The sequence below is a fragment of the Hydra vulgaris genome, chromosome 02, assembly GCF_038396675.1.
Source record: "Hydra vulgaris chromosome 02, alternate assembly HydraT2T_AEP".
NCBI classification, from domain to species: Eukaryota; Metazoa; Cnidaria; class Hydrozoa; order Anthoathecata; family Hydridae; genus Hydra; species Hydra vulgaris.
Genome location: NC_088921.1, coordinates 44,650,028 through 44,676,821, shown reverse-complemented (window position 1 = coordinate 44,676,821; position 26,794 = coordinate 44,650,028). Strand labels below are relative to the sequence as shown.

Genomic DNA, 26,794 nt, shown 5'->3' with positions numbered 1-26,794 from the left:
CAAGACACAGGAGCCTTGACACTGCTAACTGTATATTTTGGCATATATCTACAGTTTTTTGGTCTTCTTACAAAGTTGTTTGTAACATTAAATTGTTTAATACATGTTTCATCAGAAAAAAGAACTTTAGACCAATTTTCTCCAGTCCAATTTTTGTAGCGCTTACAAAATATTTTTCGATCTTTTAGGTTTTCTAATGATAGAAAAGGTTTTTTTGCTGGCTTGCATGCCTTCATTTTGAAATCAACCAAAAGTCTTCTTCTAACTGTTCGGTCATTTACTTTTTTCTCAATAAAAATTTCTTTTGAAATCTCGTGTGCAGATAGCCGTGGATTTGCATGGCTGATCCGGCCAATAAGTTTGTCAGTTCTTGAGGTGGTTGCTCTGGGCCTGCCTGATCTCATCTTTGAAGTAAAATTTAATTGGGGCTCTTCTTTATGCCTTTTTAAAGTTCTACTTACAGTTGATAATGAACAACCAAGCTTTTCAGATATTTCTCTTTGAACTAAACCTTGTTCATATAATGCAGCAATAATTCCTCTTTTTTTAGGTGAAAGTTCTGGCATAATATAGCTGATAAATTGCTTATGAATAATAAAAAACGATAATAAATTGCGCAATATACAAATATGTAACTATAAACATATTGCTATGTAAAAACAAAAGCATCAAACTTTCAAAATTTATACTTTAGATCAAAAATAAATTTTTTTGGTCGTTAAATGTTTTGTTCCAAGACTTTTGGCCACCACTGTATATCCAATAAAAATTTATACAAAAAAAAAAAAATTTTTTTAATTAAAATTTTTATAACAATTTTAGTTGTGCACCCACAAGTAAAAATATGTAATTTAGTCAGAATTTTATAGCATTTAAGCGCGCTAACCCCCATCACATATCAATGTTTTTGATTTTTTGAAAAAAGAATTTCATAAATAAATTTTACATGTTCTTGAATTTAAGAAGAGCGGTAAATTTTTTACGAGATTAATAAGTTATCCTTTTGAACTGCTTGCCCTTACCAAAAACCCTTTGCATTTGCATGTACACTCCACTGCGCCTGTCCCTATGTTAGTCAGTCGATGTAGCAACACTCCACTGCGCCTGTCCCTATTTTAATCAGCCGATGTATGCACACTCTACTGCGCCCGTCCCTATTTTAGTAAGTCGAAGCATGAATACTCCACGGCGCCTGTCTCTATTTTTAATTTAAAGTAAAATTTTATTTTTAATTGTATAATTTTTTTTTGTATATATGTATCACAAATATAACTTACGTATGTTTCGCTCTACTAAAGTTGTTTTTTATACTCCGGTGTGGTCCGGTACAGTGTTCGTATACACCGTTACTTAAGTCAACTCTTAATACAACTGATTACTCAATTTCATATAGAGAACCTCGTCTGTGGAACAGTTCTTGATGAAAATATGAAAAGAATAACTTCAATAAATTATTTTAAAAATATAGTTAAACAGTACTTACTTGAATTAACAGACACAAACATATTTTTGTATTTTTGAGTAAAAAAAAAAAAGTAATATTTCTTACTTTATTTATTTATTTAATTTTTGCAATTAACCGTATTTTTGTTGTAATTATGTATTAACTTGCCTTATATAACGGGTATCTGTAAATTTATATAATGAGAAATTTGTAAAAAATATTTTACGCTTACTATAGGGGCTTGATGACAAGACTTCTGTCTTCTACTTGCTCCTGTCATTATTAATTTTTTATTTAAATTTTATTGATGAAAATTGTAAAACAAGAACATTGTAAAATGTTTATAAATGACGAATACATATACATCTAATATACAAAAAAGTGGCTTCATTTTTCGTCCAATGAAATCCCGCAAGTCAGACATCTAGTTTATATTATATATTATTGTCTCGAATTGTTTTCTAGTCCCTTTAAAGCAAGAACATTTGTTTTGCTTAAGGGCGTCGAGAAAACAATCCGGCTTCAACAGCACGTCGTCTGATTGTTCGGTCCGATACAGGCAGCTCTAATTGCTTTTGTATCTCGACTGATGATATCCAGGGATCCTTTTTGACGGATCTGACGATCATAGAATCCTCTCTAGAAGTGGTGGAACGCGGTCTTCCACCTTTGTTATCTGCTGCCAACTTCCCCGTAGAACAATATTTGGAACATAGCCTTGATACGGTCCATATTTTCACGCAATATTTATCACAAATACTTTTTTGTGACATTCATCTTACGTAGTTGCCAATAATTTTCTTTCTTAGTTCCAAACCAAGACTGTCGGAAGCCATTTTCGCACTTGAAGTCATAAAAATAATAAAAATAAATAATCACGCTTTTCAAGGCTTACCGTGTTACATTTACCTTGTGATGATACAATAATGCTCTGTGGAACACAACGTCTTGGTTGGATGTGGACTGTATTGATGTAATGAAACTCTTGTTGTATTTCACTTCTTGTATTGATGTTCTTCGATAAAACACTTTGATAAAACTCACTTCGTTAAACTGTCTTGATAATACTGACTGATTGACTTCCATATACTGACTGAATTACATGTCGATTTACATGTCTCTTATATAGTAAAATGAACCTGTGTGAACCTGTTCTGGAAGATTCTAGATGCTTCTTTTTGATGCTTCTGGAAGCTTCTGGAAGCTTCTGGATGCGTCTGGATGCTTCTGTATGTTTCTGGATATTTCTGGATGCTACTGGATGCTTCCAGATGCTTCTTCTGGAAACTTCTGGAAGCTTCTGCATGCTTCTGGAAATTTCTGGATACTTCCTTTAACTATTAAAAAACTTCTGTGACGTTGACACGGACCAGACTTAAGAAAATGAAACAAACCAAAAAAGTTGCACTTGTTTTGTCCGCTGCAAAATGGCACTTGTCAACAAAATTCTGCCTGTGTGCTGTCACCTGTCAGCTGATTGCTCATGTCATGGCATGCTATGACTCCAGACTTCTGAACTGTTTGCTGTGGTAGTATAGTTTTTTTCGTTTTTAAGTCATGTGAAATTAGGAACACTTTTTAGGATTGTTCGATGTTGGTTGCAAATGTTTTGTCCAATACTGCATATATATATATATATATATATATATATATATATATATATATATATATATATATATATATATATATATATATATATATATATATACATATATATATATATACATATATAAGCCAGGCGCGTGATATTCTAAAGGTGTGCGAAAAAAATGTTTTGACGCCTTTATGGATTAAGAAAATTTAAGTATTATAATAGAAATTTATTGAAGAAAAAAAAGGTTTATAAGTAGAGGAAGTGTCTCATATCTGGAATGCCAGTTTGTTTTTTGGGAATAAGTAAGAAAGTTAATGGTTTAGTTCATTAAAAAAAAACTCTAAATTATAGAAAAATTATATCATTTTAATAATATAAAAAATCAACTAAAACAAAAATTAGGAACCTTATCAAAGTTTCTATCGAAACAAATATCTCCAAAAGTATGATTTTACTTGAGGTGTAGTTGGAATATTGTATTCCAAAATGTATTCACCTTTTTTTTTCATTGACATTCATAAACTAAAATCAAAATGGAATCATAGATCAATAAGATTTCTTAATAATTTAATCGATTGAAAGGAGGATCTTGTATATATTAATAAATATCTATGACGGATTATATTCTTACTGAAAAAGCTTTCAAAATTGATGTGTCTAAAACGTATGGTTGTTGGACCGCGAACCGGTAAAATGCGAACTTTTTTTTTATTGGTTGTTAATGATGTAATATTTTTTATTTTCTGTTTGCCGTTAAATTGTTTTGTATTTGCTATTTATGTTAAGGACTTTAAGCAAAAGCATAAATTTTATTTAACTTAAAAGAAATAAAATCTAATTTGAAAAAAATAAATCTAATTCCGTTTTATTTTATTTAAATAAAACATATGAAGAGCAAACGTTTTTTCAAATATCATAACCGTAGTGATTATTAAAATATAATGTCTTGGTTCGGAAAAAAGTTCGCATTTTACCGATTACCATGGTTGTCAGCAAAAATATCTACATGAAACACTGTTTTTATGAATTATTTACTTCATGTGCTCTTTTTCCTTGTATTTCCGAAAAAACAACAAATGGCGTTTATACTAATTGAGATATTTGAGTATTCCAAATTACCAACGGTATTTCAAATATATTGCATTATCTTTAAATATAGTTGGTTGCTCATTTGGCTAACGTTTGTGTGGCATGTCCATGTTTCATTAGGTCAGCCAACGTAATGTTGGGCTATTGTTAAAATTAAATTAAGTGCACGTTACGTTAGTTCAACGTAACATTATGATTGGCGTTGTGTGGGCTTACAAGTAACTACTTTTTGGGCTCAAGTTGGTATCTTGAATGTTTCACTAGGTTTTTTAATTAACAAGTAAGTTTTAATGAAAAAACGCAGGCATGGGGGAGGAAAGTTACTCAAAAACGTACAAATGCGTTTGGGAAGAGAAGTTGGGTTACGTACGCAGAGGAATGGGGTCCTTGAAAACATACAGGTGCGTAGAAGTGAGGAGAGGGTGTTCTAAATCAATGGTTTTACTGTGTACGTACTTTATGGATGCCCTCTATCTATTCTTTTGATTGTGACCTTTTTCATTACCTTTTCATTTTTTTGATTGTGATCTTTCCCATTACATTTTTTTGATTATGATCTTTTCAATAGGATTAATTATCAACATGGAACGTAAAGTTTATAAACATGTAAAATAATCACGGTTATACAACTTCAAAAAAAAATGTTATTATACCGAATCCTCTATGAAAGGACTTGAAATCACAAAGTTGTAGCAGTAGTCAGCATGTGATCCGAGCAGGGACGTGGTGGCCCAGTACGAGGGTACGAGGACTTGTACTGGGCCCTTATTCTGTTTAAGGAAACTGGGCCCCCAATTCTCAAACAGAAAAAAATTATTTTAGTTCCATTAGTTTTTATCAGGGCATATTTTACAACACTTTGTTTAACTTGCTTTCACGACACAAACTTTATAAAGCGTAAATAAATAAAATCGCTGTTAAATAATAATAACAAAAAACGTTGTTGACATAAAATTGATAGGTTTTATACTGTAAAAAAGTAATTGTTTTAATACTTTACTTATAAATAGTAATTAAAATTAATAATTGAAGTTTTTAAAGTAAATAAGTGAAAAAAATATATAATATCAACATAGAATTATAAAGAAGAAAGCTAAATATAAAAAAGGAAAGCTGGAAGCTGAAAATGATCGATTAGCTTGTCTTGCTCGTGAAAGAGAACGGAAATTTCAAGCTAGAGCAAATAAATCAACGAGCATCTAGGCTAAAAAAACGAAGAAAACGATATGTTAAAGCAATGGCGGCTGAGCCAGAAGAAGGTAAAGGCAGACGTATTGCAAAACGAAAAGAATACCGAAAACAAGCACTGTAGTGACAAACGCTTAAACAATGTCTACTCTTTATCTGAAATTAACCATCCCATCAACAAAAAAAATTGAAAATTGTTATTGAAAAGTTCAAAACAACAAATATATAAAATGCATGAATTCATTTGCTTTGCATTGATAAATATGGTTATTATATGTTTGATAAATAATATTATGCGCTTAATGAATTTTTGTTATTACTTTCATTCACTACTACTCAATATGCTCCAGTCCACTTCCTATCGACCCATGTAATTTATGAATAGTACAACTATCTATACCATTACCCAATAGTTGTTATAACTCAAACGAAAGAAACCAACACCCTGGTTTCTATCAAAGGATTAGTTTTAATTTTATATTTATTTATGTTTCCGGTGAAATAAAGGAACAGAAAAAGAAAGAATCAACATGAAGATACAAATCTGGTGCTGAAAAACAGCCAACAAAACAATCAAGGTTATCTAAGTATTACACTGAATCAGTTAAACTTAATGACATTGAAGTTGCGCAAAAAAGGTCATGGCTAACTTACTCTCTACTATTGCTTGTTTATGCTTTGGATCAAGAGAGGAAAAGTTCTTTACGTGATGGGTTTGATTATTGGTCAAACTTAAGTCACATCATAACAAAGCATTGCACCCAAAAAAACCATCAAAATGCTGCTGAAGCATTTTGTATGGTACATGCATTATTAGACTCCACAATTGATAAAATATTAAATATTGAAACCATGAGACATCTGAACAAAAAACGTCAAGAAGCGGAGAAACTACTTTAATACCTAATACAAGTTGATGCTATTCGGTATTTGATCGCAGAGAGTATTTCTTTACATGGAAATGAGGAAGCTAAATTTTACAATGACTCTAAAAAAAGTGAAGTCTTTCAATGTGGCGCGGGTAAATTTCTAAATTTGTTAAATTTACTTAGTCAGTATGATGAGGTGCTGAATGAAAAACTTTCAAATGTTCGCTGTACTGAAAAACAATCTGCTGGAAGGGGTGCAAGAATTACGCTTCTTTCTAATTATACACAAAACAAGCCAATTCATACTATGACACAGATAGTCAAGAAGGATATTTCAGAAGAGGTAATTAACTCAGTATTCTTTTCACCATCAGCTGATGTCACCAATGGCATTACACTCTGTGAGTAAACTTCTTTTGTATTACGTTATGTTACGCTTGCTGCAGAAGAGGCCGTTGTAAAGAAACATCTGATTTCAATGGTTGAAATTTAAGGAATAAGTGAAAATGAAGGAATAAGTGAAAAAATCAAAGATGAAATTAAATCAATTAACTTAGATATTTAAAAGTATGTATGTATGTCTTTTGATGGTGCGAGCGATTTGCAAGAAAATAAATAAAGAAGTTGCAACACACTTGAAGCAGTGTTCTCCCATGGCAACAAATATTTATTGTGGATCTCATGAAATAAATCTGGTTATGAAACCTTGTGCAAAATCTTCTGTTGTTTTTGTTCACTTTTTTGGAACAGAAAACAGGTCTGATGATGTGCAGAAATTAAAGACTTTTCTATACGGAAACTCAAGAAAACGAAATAATATTTTTGAGAAGTGCAAATCTCGTCTTGAAGATGAGAATCAGTCTATTAAACTGGCTGTTACTCACAGTGTTCGTTTCAGTGCCTTACGAAATGCTACAGACCAACTGCTGACATAAATTTCAAATGACATGGAACTTAAAATAAATATTTAAAGTGAAGCACAAGATCTTTTATTCCGATTTAAATAAAATGTAACAATTGCGACTTTATGTATTTTCAAAGAAATTTTACTATCTTGGGTCCCCTAAATAAATACTTCAAGGAGAAACACTTGATTTTTTGTTTGCTATAATGTCTGTCGACGTATCACTGGAAGTATAAAGGGGCAGTGCTTGCCAAAATGCTATTTTATATGTTGTTAAAATTGCAACTGAAGCTCAGCTTGAATAGCAAACATTTGTTGAGAATAGGACTCGCAAAATGAGACAACTGGACTTTAATGAAACAGAAGATGAGCGGCTTACTATGGCTAAAGATTAAAGGCTTGCAGAAGTGATTTAAAATGTAGTGGATTCAGCAACTGCAGTTCTTGTTAAAAAATTTTCTTCATAACGGGGGTTTTTGGAAATCATAGACATTTTTTTTATTAAAGAATATGAGTGAAGATATTATTCATAATTTTCATTACCCTAATTCACAAGTAAATACTCAATTAGTACTTGAAAAATTCAAAGTTGGCATCAGTTTAACTGAATTCACTTCTCAAATGGTTAATTTTGTGAAGATCTACAAAAAGGCTGCAGAGAAGGATAACAAAACTTTGCTTTCTTTCTTCACCATTTACAATTTTTTGCTGAAGACTATGTTAGATGCTGTGTTCCATTCTGCTGCAGTTCTAAACAAGATATTTAGTAAAATTCCAAAAAAATCAGCAGAGTGTGAGAGAGTTTTCAGCAAGTTCTAAACAAGATATAAACAGCAATTCTAAACAAGATATTTAGTACAATTCCAAAAAAATCAGCAGAGTGTGAGAGAGTTTTTAGGAAACTGAAACTTGTCAAAACTCGTCTAGAAAATAGAGCATGTTGGGGATCATGTTCAATTGTCAAATAAACATGAGAAAATGTGGAATTTGACCCCTTCAGACATAATAAAAAACTATGCTGATACAAATGAGTTACCTAATATTTTGTATCCATGAAAAACAAATTTTAGTATAAATATAATTTTCCTTTACCGCTCATTTGTCTCTCGTTTAAAGTACTTCCCCGGGCCCCTCTCTGGAAATTCGTACCTTCTTTTCAGGTGCCACCACGTCTCTGGATACGAGTGAAGACTTTTTCTTTATAACAATTTTCTATATTTTCCATTATTTTCCATCACTGATTTCTAAACGAGATTGTTCCTTATCTTCATCCAATATATCGCACATATCTTATAAGGGAAAAATCATAATAAGAATCTATAAAATCAAGTTTAAATGGCATATGAAAGGTTTTCATATTTCTTAATCACATTGTTGATCAAAGAGTTGAAAGTTCCAGCTGCGTGGCGTCCAAGAAAACCATTGCAAGTATTTCGAAAAGATAGCTATGATATTTTTTGAATTCGTGTTAGAACTTCATCAAACTGATTAAGAAACAGTTGCCTCAACTGTGCCCTAATAAAAACACCTTCTATTACATTGTGGTTTATTGTAGGGTTAGGACTATTGTAATTGTAATGAAAACAATAACAGTAACAATAATTACTGTTATTGTTATAACTTAATTTAGAAACAATAACAATACTTGTGATTTACAACTATTGTAACTTTGTAATACAACAACAATAAATATTGTATTGCAATTCATCTTTATAAAGCAATAACAATATCTGAAAAAAAAATGTATTGTAATGACCCACTACAATAATAATAAATATTGTATTGTAATTTGTCTTTGTAATACCATAACAATATACTGTTATTGTAGTGGAAACACTAGGTAAAACATTTACCTAGTGTTTCCACTAGGTAAATGTTTTACCTAGTGGAATCACTAGGTAAAACAGCACATGAAGTAAATAATTCATAAAAACAGTGTTTCATGTAGATATTTTTGCTGACAACCATGGTAATCGGTAAATTGACATTATCATTTTTTATTTAAGAAGAATTATTATGTTTAACTGTTTGTGTTACTAAACTTAGTTTTCATATATATTTTAAGTTCCTTTGCAGCATTAAAATCAAGAGGAAAAAATAAAAGGGCTGAATAAAATAATTTATGAATGTTATTTTTTAAATAGTAAGGCTATCATCAGACAGGCAATATTTTGCGGCCATTTAGAGCTTAGAAATACATAACAAAATAGGTGATGCGAAATCTAAATATGTAAAAAATAAAATTTGCAATATATTGCAAATCCGTAAATAAAAATAATAGTAAGTTCGTCAGAGATGAATATAAATACGTTAAAATACGTTTGCTTTTCTACTTTAATGTAAAGTAATACACTACAATAGTTATTGTAATTGTTTTCATCAAAACAATACATGAGTTATTGTAATTCTATTTCATTAAAACAATGCAATACCATAGTTCTCGAATTTTATTGTATTGTTAGAAAAAAAACAATACAATACTTATTGTAATTGTTTTTCATCACAGTAATACAATACTAAAATAAATTTTTTTAATTGTTTCTGTAATATTACAATACAATATTATTGTATTGTAATGTGGAATTGTATTTAATTTTTACAATTACAATTACAATAGTCCTAACCCTAAGTTTATTGCACCACCTTTTTTGTCAAGTGCTTTCATTAAAATAAAAAGTCCTGATTTTAATGTGGCAATATAATCTTGTTTGGTGAAACAAAATTATATTCAAAATTAGAGAATTGCTACCATTCTTTTCTAATTTGTATTGAATTTTCAGTGTCACTGCAACAACAGAGTTCATTTTCCATTTAAAAAAAAATGAAAATAATTTTTAAGAACGTTAAAATATTCTAAAAAGTAAACGTGGTATAGAACGATAGTCAGGTTAAACATTTGGATATAATATATTTCTAGTTCTAATGCCATTAGGAGAAATATTAACACGGCAACAACAATTGATACGATTTTTAAGTTCACGTTAAATTTCACATCAGATTTCAAACCAGATTTCACGTCAGATTTTACGTCAGATTTTAGTTCAGATTTCAAACCAGATTTTACGCTAGATTATAGAAATACCAAGTGAATAAAACGTTACATATGGTGACCAAATAACGATATTTGCTTTAAAATCAAATAAGCAAAAAGAGAATTAAAGTAATTTGAATAAGAGGTTTAACCTCATTGTAGGTTCAGAGACGATTTTTTTTGTTTTGTTTTTTAGTTAGCAGTCGGTGCTTTTTAAATACTTTTCCCCCCTCATTTTATTCGTTGAATTACCTCGGTGAAGATTGTTATGTTTCAAACAATACGATTCAAACTCGTTATAGTACTGATTGTTTTCAACTGCTAATGACTTTTACTCCCTATGTAAATATATTCAATTTTTGTATTGAAAATTTTTTATTACTAGTATTGCTATTGTTAGTTAAATTTTATTATTATTGTCATTATTACTATTTATACCAATAGTATATAAAATACTTAAGGTCAATTATTTATACTAAATAACGCTGAAAGTATACTTTCTTATTATTAGACAAAAACATTTTTTTACAAAAAATACTTCATAGATTTTTAGAAGATACCAGTGACGGATCCAGGATTTTTTGGTGATTGAGATAGCTAACTTCCAGACATGGAGCAAACTCCAAACACTTTTATGTTTATACTTATGCCAAATAATGAGGCTCAGTGAATGAAGTCAAAGGGCTTTTTCGTTCCCAGCATCCACTCACCGCAATTTTTTGTAAAGCCTCATTATTTGTCATATGTATGAACATTCAAATGTTTGGCGTTTGCTCCATGTCTGGAAGTTAGTTATCTCAAACACCAAAAAATCCTGGATCCGTCACTGGAAGATACAGATCATTTTCCACGGCTGCAGAACTTAAAAAAATACCATAACCAAAGAGTTATAATATAGCTGGAATGAGAACAAAGTAAAATTACGCCTTTTTACAGGGAACGACATAATTTTCAATTAAATACCGCGTAATTACCGTAGTTTAAAGTTAAAAATCACATTCCATACAATGATATTGTTTCAAAGCGTCATAAGCAATCAAAGCACTGCAAATCAAAGTTAAAAATTAAGAAAATTCGTTAACAATATTTAGACTTAGTTTGTTGTTACTTTTTATGTTGTGTTCTTTGAAACGGCCAATAATAAATTTTTAGATTAGAATTGAATTAATAAATGTCTAGATAAGAATTGGTAGTATTTATTTCGAATTTACAAAAAAATATTTTATATCCTTATATTTAAAATTTAACAATTTATTTTTAAATCCATCAAAAATATTACAGCATAAAATAAAATCCTTGAAAAATGTATTAATCTCTTTGATTAAGCGTAACAAACGTATAGCTAAACTGGAGAGCAAAAGATAAACAAGTAGTAGAAATTCTAAAACTTTGATTTTTATATCTGGTATCAAGATAATAAATTACTCTACGAAGATCGTGATTTTTGTCTAAAACTATGATATTTATACATAGTATTGACTAGGGCTGTGGAGTCGGACTGTGATTCGGAGTCGCTAAACAAAATCGCGACTCAGATTCCAATAGTAAAACTTCTCGGTATTGCACATACATGTACAAAATATTTAACCTTTAAAGAACTTTTTATATATTTGGCAAAAAAAATTTTTTAACTATTGCGTTATATTTTTTTAAAGAATTCTAAGAATTTTACTTTGGAGTCGTAGTCAAAGTTGGAGTCGGAGTCGTACTCTGATAATTTCAACAATTGGAGTCGGAGTTGGTACTTTTTTTTACGACTCCACACCCCTGGTATCGAGGAAAAAATTACTTCATATATAAATCGTGATTTTTATTGTCTCAAACTATGGTATTTATAATATAAATGACATAGTTTTAGACAATAAAAATCACGATCTACGTAAAGTAACTTTTTTCCTCGATACTATTTATAAATTTTATACCTAGTATCGAGAAAAAAATTACTTTTTGTTCAAACAGTTGTTAAAAAATTATCTAGAAAACTTTTACATTCCACTTCGACTGCAGCTTTTAAAGGTTACAAACTACATTTCAAAGTTTTCCTTTTTCAACGCAAAGGCGCCATTTTGACTTGCCGTTGGAATAATCATACTACTAAGATTGTACCACAATTTTAAATGATTTTCGGCTTCGTTCTCACTCCAGCTAGTCTATTATACCTACTTGGCATAACATAGAAAACAAATCAACTGTTAACAGTTTGCGGCAAAGCCATTGAATGCTTTATTAAAAAGTGGAAGTGAAATGAATTAGCAAGTTAAACTTTTGAAATTCCTTTTATAAAATATAATTTAAATTCATTTAAAAATCTTAATTTTGAACACTCTGTAGCAATTCTATTTATAAATGTAAATCTTGGGACCGACGACACAGGTTTTAAAGTGGAGGGGTACAATCGTCAATTTCTAAGACAATTTTACATTTCTACAACAAAACTTTAACGCAATTTTTTGCAAAACATTTTTATATGACATAAGCATGAGCATACCTAAGTTTAAAGTTTGCACAATGTCTGAATGAGTAAAGTTATCTGAAATATCAAAAATCCTCTACACGCCACTTATCAGGTGAACAACAACAAAAAACTCTCCCTTAAAAAGAACTTTTGAATAACTTGAAACTTGCTCCATCCTGAAATACACATCTGTAAATGACACAAAAGATTTATGATAAATTAACGAGAAATTTGCAATATTTCACAAAATTTGATTTGATCGATCTCGCAGCACACTGTAAGTATAAATGTATCCAAAAAAATAAAAATAATTTTTATTTAAATAAAAACCTTTTTTTATGTAAATCTCGCACTTAGTTTAGACTCATTATATTTCGATAAATTTTTTTAACAATTTTTTGTTGAAATATTAATACCTATATCAAATTTTCTTTAAAAAAAAAATAAGGAAAAAAAAAGTGAAAATGCTAAATTCCTAAGAAGCCTAAAGAATGACGTTTTTGCATTCTTTTTACGTTTCAACGCTCATTAAACTAATTATAAACACCATAAAAAATATAAATAGTTATCGATGACAGTTAACTTTGTCAAGCTATTCTTGATCTAAAATACTTTTTTGATCATTTCTAATTATAGTAAACTTTATTTACATAAGTAAAAGAGTATTATCGGAGTCCTTAAAATATTTGAAATAGAGTAAAAAAAAGCAATGAACTTCATTTGATTGTTTAGATAGAGGTTTTTGTGTACGAAAGAAGAAGTTTTTGTAGCTGAAATGAACAATGATTTAAGCTTTTTATGTAGAGCACTCCTTTTTCTTCTTTTTATGTAGAGCACTCCTTTTTCTTCTTTTTATGTAGAGCACTCCTTTTTCTTCTTTTTATGTAGAGCACTCCTTTTTCTTCTTTTTATGTAGAGCACTCCTTTTTCTTCTTTAGAAGAGGTTAAAAAGCAACAACAACAACATCTTTTACTCCTTTAGCGTTGCGATTTTTTCAACTTACCTAATTATTTTACCTTACTTATAATTAGAACATCGCCTATTTTACTTTCTTATGAGAGAGGCAGCAACGCACTCAAAAACAAATTGTATCTATCATTCAAAATTCAAATGACAAAAAAAAAAAAAGATTTTTCCTGGTATATTTTTTTCTAATATGTTTATTCGGAAAGTAAATAACTAAACTTTTTAGTTAAAATTAAAAAAAAAAAACTAATATATTGTGTATCAATAAGATGTTATTTATTTAAAGATAAAAAATAGAAAATAATGACAAGAAACAAAAAATATATAAAATTTAGATGTATTGTACGCCATGCAAGTACGTCTGCAAAATTTGTGACCATCAGGTTGAATTAATTAAAAATCACAAAAGTCTTGAAGTGTTTCCTGCGAGACACAAAAGTACTTTGCGAGACACACAAAGTACTTTGGCTAGTTTTTGGTAAACCTAACTTTTTTGCAAAATACCATCATTTGACACCAATAAGCACAATCGAAATGGTTTCGACTTTTTCCTAAATATTTTAACTTTTATAAATTCCAAAAAGACCGCTGGCCGCTGATTCATGTACTCTTAAACAATTCATAAAATTGAAAATTTTTCCATTTAGTACTGGTGACATACAATAACAGTCAGATTTTGATTATAAATTTGATAAATAAACTTTCTATTTAGAACTGATGACATACAATAGCAGTTAGATCTTGATTATATATTTGATAAATAAAAATTTTATTATTAGGCATTTTTATTACAGATTCGGGGTAATTGATCAGGATAAACTTCTTCAATAAGGTTATATTATATGCTTAAATATATAGCTACACATTAAGTACTTGGGAATTCTAGCTTAGTACCATGTCAAATATTTGCTTTAAGTTTATTTAAACACATAAGCTTAAAATATTTACAATATAAATTAAAACTCACCCACCAAACAATGCCACGCCTCCTATTCTTCTTAAATAAGATTCCCATTCTTCGATAGTTAATTCGTCAGCATAAAACAAATCTTCCGATGAGCTACTGTTAGGCGATAAGCTGTTTCTTCCTGAAATAACATTAGAATGATTGTGAGAAAAAGAGTGGTTCAATGAAAATCGATCCTTAGAAATATCTTCAAACGAAGATCGACACGATATATTGTTAGTAAAACTTCCAACTGGTTTAAATATCTCGTCAAATTCTTTTTTTATCGAGTCACTAGATTTTCTTTTTAACAAATTTCTATCCAGTGAATTACATCGACCAGATATTTTTCGGTTTAAAGTTTTGCAATTACTAGGAGGTTTTTGAATTTCAAAGTCATCATTATTCTCAAAGGACTTCCATTCTTGGAAATTGTCTTTATCTTGAATTAAACTCTCAAATATTATAGGAATTGAATCCTTTTGGTCTTCTAGTTTATTTGGTTTAATGGATAATTCGTTTTTATAGATATCGTTATTTAAAATGCTATAATCGTTCAAATCAATATTTTTACTATACTGTAGATCATAGTTTCGTTCTGAATTATTTGGATAAAGTAAAGAATTAGTTTTATTATTTGAATTGTTAGGATAAAGTAAACCGTTAGCATGAACTTCTGAACGTTCTTCATCATAACCTCCTTCCACTAGAGTGTTTTGAAGGTCTTTATTTGAGTCTGAAACTACAATAAATGCATCCATAAAATCAGCGAGCGTAATTATACCTTTATTTTCTTTGTCCAAAAGAGAAAAAATACATGAAATTTGATTAAATGAAAATGATTCGTGATCAGCATTGTTACCATTTATCAACTGTTCTTGCGTGATATATCCCTTATTATCTGGATCAAATTGTTTAAATAGTTCGATAGCTAAATTATTTAAATCCATTCTAAATATTCACAGAAAAAAATTCTAAATTATTTAACATTGTTATAATGCTACCATACTGATTGTAAATTAGTAAGTAATTATATTTCACAAAAACATTTAAATAAATCTTTTTGTTTTAACTTAAAAAAACATTAAATGTTAAGTAAAACAAATCTTAATTACCAACCGTTTTTATTAGTTAAAAAACAATATATTTAAAAAAGGAAATTTAAATTTCATAAAAAGTAATTAACATTTTATAATAATTTATATAATTACTTATTGACCTATTATTACATTTAATATTTTCAAATATATTAAAAAAATATATTTTGAATATATTTAAAATATTTTCAAATATATTAAGAAAGTATTTTTATTTTGAATGTAACTAATTAGTTTAAACTGAAGAACTGAATAGTTTTCTTCTATTTAACATTAAATGGTTGCTTAGACAAAAATAATAATAAAGCTGCTTTGCACATTTGCGATATAACCTTTTTAGGTTTATACTTAATCAATCTTAAGGCTTGTCGCCAGCAATAGTGTTTTATTATAAGGTTATCGTAGCTGGCAACAATCTGTAAGATGTTTTTGTTGCTAAGTTGCTTAAATTTATAAAGATTGAAACTTTTTCATGTCAAAACGAGTTACAAGTTTATTTAAAAAGTATTTATTTAAATTTACTTTTCGTCAAAACAAAACTTTATTCTTACATATTTTAATTAGATACGACTATAATCAATGACAAACACAAAAACACTGAAGAGCATATATATATATATATATATATATATATATATATATATATATATATATATATATATATATATATATATATATATATATATATATATATATATATATATATATATATATATAATATATATATATATATATATATATATATATATATATATATATATATATATATATATATCCACTAGTTGCAATTTCAATTTCTGCTAAATAAAAAAAAGTAAAAAAACAAACTAAATATAAAAAAGTAATAAAAGTATCCTCAAAATTTATCTGAATGAAAAAAATAAACTTCCCTAGATACATAATTAAAAAGATCACTAGTGCATTTCAAAACAAACAAAAAAAAAAACTTATCAACTCATTTATAGATTTATTGCATGGATTACAATACTTGACGTATTATATTAACTATGATTAGCTTGACAACTTAAGTTTACTTTACTAAACAATGCGAACAATGGTTTAGTCTAATGCTTTCATAAATTAAATGGAATTTTATGAAACAAAAGTTGCAAAAGTATATTTGTTTTCTGCGTTTAAAAATTAAGCGAGCTTAAAGCAATATTTACTTCAGTTAAAAATAAAGATTATAAACAAGTACTTGCTGATTTTTATGGGTAGCTATTAACTTCTTTGCAAAAATCTTTCATCCAAAACATTAGAAATGAAATATACTTATTTATTACTTAAATTAAAGCTGGGAATTAATTCAAAAAAACTTTAAAAATTGCTGTTGATCTGATAAAGTTATAAACTTTTTTTCCAATGAGTAAATCCAGACTATGCGTTTTAATATGAGGAAATGATACTTTCCTCATATTACGTATTAAAACGTATTAAAAATTCAAATCTACTCACCGCATTTAGTTAAAATATATTTAGGACTAGTAAATTTGAATCTGTAACATAATACGTTTGAACATGCTCCACAGCTAATTTCCCCTATTTTTGAACCTTGGACTTCAATGTGCGTATTGTAAAAGCTGAATTTTAGGCTTTTTTTGAAAGCCTTTAATATTGAAGGCTTTAACATTGAAGCCTTTAATATTGAAGGCTTTAACAATAAAGCCTAAAATCCTTTCAAATTTTCTATAGTTACAAAAAGAGCTTTATAGAATATACGAATAAATCGAGAATCTTCGTCCACAGTACATCTTGAATTCCAATCAAAATAACTTTTACTTAAACTATCAAAATTCATTACTAATATTAATTTTTCTAATTATTATTAGTTATTACTAATAAGAATAATAACCTATTACTAATAAGGATACATGCAATTAAAATGTGTCAAAATTCATTGTTTAATGATCAGATAATGATCAGATATTTTGTTAATTTGAAATAAATTTACCCGTTTAAATGTGTCTTACTATGCGTTTTAAATGTTTTATGTATGTTTATATATATATATATATATATATATATATATATATATATATATATATATATATATATATATATATATATATATATATATATATATATATATATATATATATATATATATATCAGGGCCTGATATATATATATATATATATATATATATATATATATATATATATATATATATATATATATATATATATATATATATATATATCAGGGCCTGATATATACAAATATATATATATATATATATATATATATCAGGGCCTGATATATACAAATATATATATATATATATATATATATATATATATATATATATATCAGGGCCTGATATATATAAATAAATATATATATATATATATATATATATATATATATATATATATATATATATATATATATATATATATATATATATATATCAGGCCCGTAGCAACCGAGGGGCAGCAGAGGCATTTGCCCTCCCCCCCCCCCCAATAATTTTTCAAATATATAATTTTGAAAAAATTGGTTAAAAAAATGACTAAGAATAAGGTCCTTAGAATTATTTCGGGTTAGTATTGCACCCAATATAATTTTTTTTCCTACGGGCCCGTATATATACGTCAATAGCAACAAGATATTTCTTTTGCTACAATATACAACATAAACTTTCTTTAGCTGCGATACCCAGCATAATGTTTAAAAATATCAGATCTTAAAAAAGATTTAATAATTAGTATTATTTACTATATATTAAAATATTGCTTATTTTGTAATCTTTAATTGAAATGAATATTATTTTTTTTAATCTTTATATGCAGCGACATATGTACTTTTGATAACTTAACAAAACATACTAAATTTACTAGTAGAGACATTATTTAAATAAAATATTTTAATAATAAATAAAAAAACGAATTTTTTTTTTTTTCTTTTTTGACGAAAATTTTTCTTTATGAAAAACTAATTTAATGCAATTATAATTGGATGTGCGTGCACATCCAATTATAATTGCATTTGATATATTAATATATAATTTGCATTTGATATATAATATATATCCAATAACACATACACAGATTTCCAAGATTACAGTAAATATGGAGTAAAAACAAAATGGGTGACTCACTCATGCAGTTGATGGTTTAATAAATTAAATGAGCATTCAATTTTTGTAGACAGCGTAAAAAATCTTTTTCTTTTACTTATGTAATGCGGACTAAAAATCTCATAATGTTAATAAAAATTTATATTTTAATAAAGAAAAAAATTATTGAGATATTTTCGTCGGGGTTCAAAATAAAAAATGGTAGTAAAATACCAGATTACCAATAGACAGATTAGACATTGTGCTATATTCTACAAATAATTAAGGCTAATTTTTTTAATCTTTATTTTTGCATTTTTTGTAAAAAAAACTTTTTTTTTAAATATAAACATAAAAATTGAAATTAATTTTATAAAGAAATATAATGATGAGAGCTTAAAATTTCTTTTTAACGTAGAATAATAAATAAATATTTCTTCAATAATAATCAAATCAAAAATGCATTTTCCGCTTTTCTTGTTTTCTGGGCTACAAATTCAGATATAATATCTTAAAAAGGTGTTTGTCATAATGTTTTATTATAAGGGGAAAGTAGTCCAAATGATGATAAGCACTGTAATTTGAGTGATAAAAGACACTGTGGTTTGAGTAAAAGCATTTTTTTTTTAGTTTTGATTTTGTAAAAGAATGTTCTTTGTAACAGATACTGCTTAAAATCTCAAGGTATACACAAGTATTTATACACAAGGTATATACACAAGGTATATACACAATGTATATACAAGGTATATAATATACATATTTACCTATTATACAGGAATTTATGTCTATAAAATATACACATTATGTCTATAAAATATACACATTTTGTAAGGAAAGCTGCCAGTGAGTTTAACAAAATCAAAAAAGCTTTAATCATTTTAATCCCTGTTTTCTCGCAATATTCCTCTTCTGTAGCACGATATTTTAATCTATGCAAGTAAATATCCAGATATTTTAATTTATGCAAATCCAGATATTTTAAAGCTTTTGCAAAAGTGCTTTTTAATAAACTTTTAGTAAAATTTTAGCATGCAGAAAAGTCCATGTCACATGCAGTAGAGGCACATGTTAGCGCATAGAATGGTGGAGAACTAGTTATCCTTTACAATCACAAAACAAGTAACGGATCCAGGGGGTGTGGGGGCTATGCATCCCCCCTCCTCCTCGCAGAATCTTAAAGTTATAAAATATCTTAGTAATGAAGGCATTTTTTTATATATATTTTAGCAGACGCAAGTTTGATACAAAACACACAAATATTTCAACAACCCCTAGCCCCCCCCCCCCTTCCTTCCCTCAACAAAAAAAAAACAAACTGGATCCGTCACTGGATGTATCCCGTCAAAACAAAAATTTCGCTCTGTCATTTTTTCGAATTTACTAATTTTTAACTGTTAACGAAGTAAATTTTAACTGGCAACAAATAATTTTAACCGAATACAAAACGCATATAAAGTTATTAAAAAATATGTAGTTCGGAATAACGCAATAAATTTATTATATTGTATTATTCAATTTCGACATTCAATGCATTTTGACAATGTTGCATTCAATTTCCACACCATTGCACTTGATTTCGACAATGTGTTTGATTCATTTTTGACAGCGCTAAAAAAACTTTTATTCACATAAAATAAAACAGTTAGATTCTTTCTAAATTCATTAAGATGATATAAATTTTTAGTTTGTATGCAAACTAAAGTTTAAAAAAAATTTTGTGATTGCAAAAATAACTAAACAAATATAAGTTTATTCATCAATAATAATAGGATTTAAAAAGCGAGAATATGGAGGTAAAAATATCAAAGAGTGGCCGAAACTCATTTTGAACAAAAGCTTTTACGGAAACGAACATTATCTTAAATTAAATAGCTCCAACAATTTCATTAACAGCTAATTGTGATAATACTAGAGAAATAAAATATAAATAAGTGTTTGTATTAAATGCTCTTCCCAGTGGGCACGGGATCTGAAGAAGACGTTTTTTATACGTTCAAAAAACGTACAAAACGTTTAAAATACGTTCAAAACATTCAAAAGACGTTTAAAAGACGTCTTTTTACGTCCCGTGCCCACTGGCTTTTTTGTTCTTCATACTTCAAAATTCTATTTTAGTTCATTGCACAATAGACAATTGTTCCACAATTATCATTAATCCAATTTTTGATTAGTACTTTGGATTTGTCAGTTAATTTTTTGTTTCTAGAACCACATTTTAATTGCCCTTTTATCGGCAAACCATTTTTATATTTTTTAACAACTGTATAGATATAAATCGTTTAAATTCAAGAATATTTGCAATTTGTGATAGTAAATTTCCATTTAAATACCATTTAATTATCTTTGAACGGTTTTCATTGTTAATTGAGTGGTTTGGCATTGCTGTTTATAAATATTGAAAATGATATTTAAATTTTTACTATGAACATTGATGGTATCGTCGCAACGAAGGGGGCACATGTTTTAGATCATAAGAATATTTTTGTTTTCTTGATTAAAAATTATGACATTAATTTTTAGTTTGGCGTTTCGTTATTATTTCATTATTTATTACTTTTTTTAGCTTGTTCGATGTTGGTTGGACATTTTTAGAGTTGTACATATTTATAAAACTGTATATCTATATGTGTATGTATACATTTGTATGTGAATGTATGTAGGTGCTATGTATATTTTTGTATGCATATGTATACGTATGTGTGTAGCATGTGTGTGTGTATACTTATAATTTTTATTTTTGTTGTGCTTTTTTTTTCAGTTTTGACTTGACTTCTTTTGTTATGTTAAATACATTTTTTCTTATTTTCAATCTTTTTGCAGCTGCTTATTTCTATTATAAATATTGTTAAAATTGGTATTATTATTTTTATTTTTTATTATAATTTTCCTGTTTTCTTGTTTTCTATTTAAATGATTGTTTAATGTCATTGTTAGTTGTTACGTTTTATCCGTTTTTAACTGTTTGTAACAGTCTAACTTATTATATATATCTATTGTGTTTATAACAGTCTAACTTATTATATATATCTATTGTGTTTATAAAAACAAGTAACTTATCATTATTTTTATTATTATTATGGTTATCATTATTATTATTGGTAACGTTTTTTTGTTTATTTATTAATATTGTGATTCTTATGTTTATTATTATAAATATTATTTTTATTAATACAAACATTAGTATTTTAATTATTGTTATTAGGCGTTTAATGTTAGTAGTTTGTACCATTTGTAAACAACTTAATGTTAATAGTTTGTACCATTTGTAAACAACTTAATGTTAGTAGTTTGTACCATTTGTAAACAACTTAATGTTAGTAGTTTGTACCATTTGTAAACAACCTAATATTAATAGTTTGTACCATTTGTAAACAACTTAATGTTAGTAGTTTGTACTATTTGTAAACAACTTAATGTTAGTAGCTTGTACCATTTGTAAACAACTTAATGTTAGTAGTTTGTACCATTTGTAAACAACTTAATGTTAGTAGCTTGTACCATTTGTAAACAACTTAATGTTAGTAGTTTGTACCATTTGTAAACAACTTAATGTTAGTAGTTTGTACCATTTGTAAACAAGTTAATGTTAATAGTTTGTACCATTTGTAAACAACTTAATGTTAGTAGTTTGTACTATTTGTAAACAACTTTGAAGTATAATACCAAATATTTCAGAAATATGTTGATCGGGATATTAAAAATGAGGATACTTTGTTTTGGCAATTAATTCTTTTGGTAACTCGAAGTAAATAATATCCACATATATATTTTATTTATATCAAAAAGATTATTTTTGAAACCACACTCATAGTTTCAGAATCCACTTTAAATATTTTAGAACTAAAAATGTTAATTATTTTATTTTATAACTAAACTAAAGACAAGCCATTATTATTTAACAAAAATTTTCATCATAAATATGAAATTCATTATTCAAGATAAAGTGTTTTTAAATTGTCGAAATGTGATACAAAATTGTCGTAATTTTTTTTTTTTTTTTTTGAAATTATATGAATCAGGAAAGCAAGATGAACGAAGCAAGTTCCAAAGAACTGATGTTCTAGGAGAAAAACTAGACGAATAAGCGTTTTTGTCGTTTTAGACGAATAAGTGTTTACAATGTCGATGAGGTGGGAAACTTTGTTCGCACATTGCGTCACAAATAATACAATATTAAAATTTAAATAGTTTAGGGTCAATTAAAATTGTCAAGTAATATTAATGTATGCAAGTACTTATACATCTAAAATTGACATGGTCATTTGAAAGTTCTACCGGTTTTATCTTTTTTTTTTTTAGTATTGCAAACTGTTTTTAGTTTACAGGGCCGCCGAGAGGGGGGGGGGGGCAAAAGTGATAGTTTGTCCCGGGCGGCAGATATCCAAGGGGCGCAAAATGAAAAGAAGTTACCAAAAAAATTAAGGGAAAAAAAGAAAGGTCCTTCATCTATAATATCGAGAAAAGTTTGATAAATAAGGGCGTGGTGACTCTCGGCGGCCCTGTGCAAATTTGTCATTCTCCATTCTCCATTCAGATTTTATTGTGATTTTATTAGCCGAGAAAAAAAAAACATTAGCCGAAAGACCGCCGCGAAGAAAATCACGAAAAGTATCCTAGTTAGATTTTTGTTAGTAGTAAGTAGTACGATGATGTTGTTAGTAGTAAGTTAGTACGATAATGGTAAGTATTCTAATTCCTTGAAAATTTTAAAAAATACCCGGAAAAATAGTCATAAAAAAGTACTAGAAAAAAATTATGAAACAAAAATTATGAAATAACAAACAAAACAAACAAAAGTATGAAGTTTCAATATAATTACCAAAAATTTTTTTTTTAAATCTAAAAATCTTACTAGAAAACAAAGATTAGAGTTAAAGAGCAAGGAAACAGTTGACAGAAAATTAAGCTACTACTTGAAAAGTTATAGGTTGTATGAGTAAGTAGTAAGTGATGTAGTAAGTGTTAGTAGTAAGTAGTAAGTGATGTAGTAAGTGTTAGTAGTAAGTAGTAAGTGATGTAGTAAGTGTTAGTAGTTGTTAGTAGTAAGTAGTACGATGATGTTGTTAGTAGTAAGTAGTACGATGATGTTGTTAGTAGTAAGTAGTACGATGATGTTGTTAGTAGTAAGTAGTACGATGATGGGGTAAGTGTGAAGAAGTAGTGTAAATAATTTAGAGAGATCATAGTATAGTCCACCTAGAGGAGAACAAAGTATAGTCCAACCACCTAGAGAGACCATAGTATAGTCCACCTAGAGGAGAACAAGAAGAAACTTGTATAAGGTTTACTTTATAGCTTTTTTTGTGTTTTGTTTTCTCGACCGACTAAACCTTGGTTTACAATAGTCGAAATGTAATATAACAGTTGTACAACAATAGTGTTTTACAATGGAAATATTTTCTTGCAAGTTCCCCAATTTAATGTCGGTTGAACAACAAAATTTATGTTGTAAAACAGTTGTTGCGGAAATAGAATCAAATCAATTTCGGTAACATTTGTTGTACAGCAAAAACTGTTGTACAACATTTTTTCAACTATTGGAAACCAAGATTAAGAGTTTGTTTTCCCAAAACCACTTATTTACTTCTTTTTTTTCTAATAACTTTACTGTATGGTTATACATATGGCATACAACTGTTTGGCATCTTGATATTGAGCATTATGAAAATCTTGATATTGAGCATTATGAAAATCTTGATATTGAGCATTATGATACTTGTGCATTATGAAAGTCACTGATCTTAAAAGTCCCGAAAAGTTGCTTTTTTTTTGTATAAAAAATGTTTGTTATAAAAAATTAATTTATTTTAATTTATTCTTTCAAAAAAAATTTGTTTTCTGATTATCTTATTATAATTAGTATTTGAAATGATATGAAAATAATATTGAAATCTGAAATGAGTTTAGGTTTTGGCTATATCTAAGAACTTTTCATTACATGGGTTAGTTCGGTAGGTTTACAAAAATTCGTAAATAGCTGAAAATTGGTACAGACGTTTGGGACATTATTAAAAATGAATTATGAAAAATCCCCACCAATCCCGCATCAGCAAAAAAAGTTATTTAAGGTAAAAGATTAAAAAATTGTTTTTTTTGTTAGTGTATTTTACTATCGACTTCAACGCACTTAATGCAACTTATCATAATTTTTATCTCGCTTCTTCTTCGTGATTACAAACTTACAACATTTCCGGTCCGCAACATGTTAAACTTGTTTAGTTATTTAAACACATAAAAGATGTAAAAATTGATATATAAACTAAAGTCGAGTAAGTAAATATATAGTAAAGAAAGACAATATGTTGTTAAATTTAGTTTAGTAAAATTAAACTATACATAATAATTTGAATAAACATTCATTTTTGATAACATTTATTTATTATAAATTTATTTTATAACATTTAATATTAATAAGTTATAATGTTAAATATTATAAAATAAAATTGTAATGAATAAATGTTATCAAAAACGATTTTTTGTTGCGCTTGTCACAAATACGTTTAAAGAAGAATTAATACATCACCACTTCAATATAGTAGCCGTGGCGCAGTGGTAGCGCGCTTGCCTCTAAAGCAAATGACCCGTGGTTCAAGCCCCACCTCTGGGCAAGTTATGTTACATCGGTTAGGAAGGAGGCGTGATCTAAATAAAATAAAAACAAAAACAAAAAAAAAAAATAAGTCTGATGTGTAACGCACTCTTCCACAGATTAATAAAAACGTTTTATTGAGGATCAGGGTTAGGGTTAAGTTTACTTATCAAATTGGAACAACCTAACCCTATTTGGACCAAACATAATCTAAAATCTGGCCCTAATCATAACCCTGAACCTTGCCCTAACTTGATCTGTTTTATTTATTTATTGAAAAGGTTTGTTGTTTCAGATGTTATTGTGACAAGCGCAAAAAAAGCAAATAAATAATTTATTTTAATCTAAATATCTTTATATCAATTTAAGTTTGTCTAAATTTACACTTACATGGCTCCGTAATAATCTGAAAGAAAGAGCCATAAAAAATTTTTTAAACAAAAATCTTTTTTTTTTAAGAATTTCTGAAATAGAAGCTTTTATTCCAATTCGAAAAAAAAAAAAAAAAAAGAATATTTTGCTTTTCATTTTTTGCAATTCATTGAATATAAATCAATATCAACAGGGGTCAGTCTTACACAAAACACAATTACTTCAGTTCGTGATATTTTTCTTTAAAACCAAAAATGTTGTGGAACTAGTTATGATGGTGAAGAAGCAATGTATGGAAAATTAGGAGTTGAGTCTAGAATTAAATTTATAAATTCAAAAGGTTTTTTTGTTCATTGTGCATGCTAAAAACTTGATTTAGTTGTTGGTAAATCATACAATGTTTAAAGTGTTAGAAATGTGTGAGCTAATTTTACATGAACACTTTTCTAACACTTTAAACATGTCAATGTTTAAAGTGTTAGAAAAGTGTTCCTAATTTTACATGTCTTAAAAACGAAATGAACTATACTACCACAACAAACAGTTCAGGAGTCTGGAGTCATAGCATGCCATGCCATGAGCAATCAGCTGACAGGTAACAGCACACAGGCAGAATTTTGTTGAAAAGTTCCATTTTGCAGCGGACAAAACAAGTGCAATTTTTTTGGTTTGTTTTATTTTCTTAAGTCTGGTCCGTGTCAACGTCACAGAAGTTTTTTAATAATTAAAGGAAGTATCCAGAAGTTTCCAGAAGCATGCAGAATTTTCCAGAACAGGTTCACACAGGTTCATTTTACTATATAAGAGACATGTAAATCGACATGTAATTCAGTCAGTAAATGGAAGTCAATCAGTCAGTATTATCAAGACAGTTTATCGAAGTGAGTTTTATCAAAGTGTTTTATTGAAGAACATCAATACAAGAAGTGAAATACAACAAGTGTTTCATTACATCAATACAGTCCACATCCAAACAATACGTTGCGTTCCACAGAGCATTATTGTATCATCACAAGGTAAATGTAACACGGTAAGCCTTGAGAAGCGTGATAATTTATTTTTATTATTTTTATGACTTCAAGTGCAAAAATGGCTCCCGACAGTCTTGGATTGGAACTAAGAAAGAAAACTACTGGCGATTACGTAAGTGGAATGTCACAAAAAAGTATTTGTGATAAATATCGCGTG

At 28.0% G+C, this 26,794-nt stretch overlaps 1 protein-coding gene across 1 annotated transcript in view; it reads right to left on the bottom strand.

Moving 5' to 3' along the window:
* Positions 1–26,794, bottom strand: part of LOC105850865 (ras and EF-hand domain-containing protein homolog) — a 65,918-nt gene that overhangs the window by 30,624 nt on the left and 8,500 nt on the right. Inside the window, exon 2 of the mRNA XM_065791063.1 lies at positions 14,509–15,438. Coding sequence (XP_065647135.1) covers positions 14,509–15,437 — 929 coding nt within the window. The 5' untranslated portion in view covers position 15,438. The remainder of the gene's footprint in view (positions 1–14,508; positions 15,439–26,794) is intronic.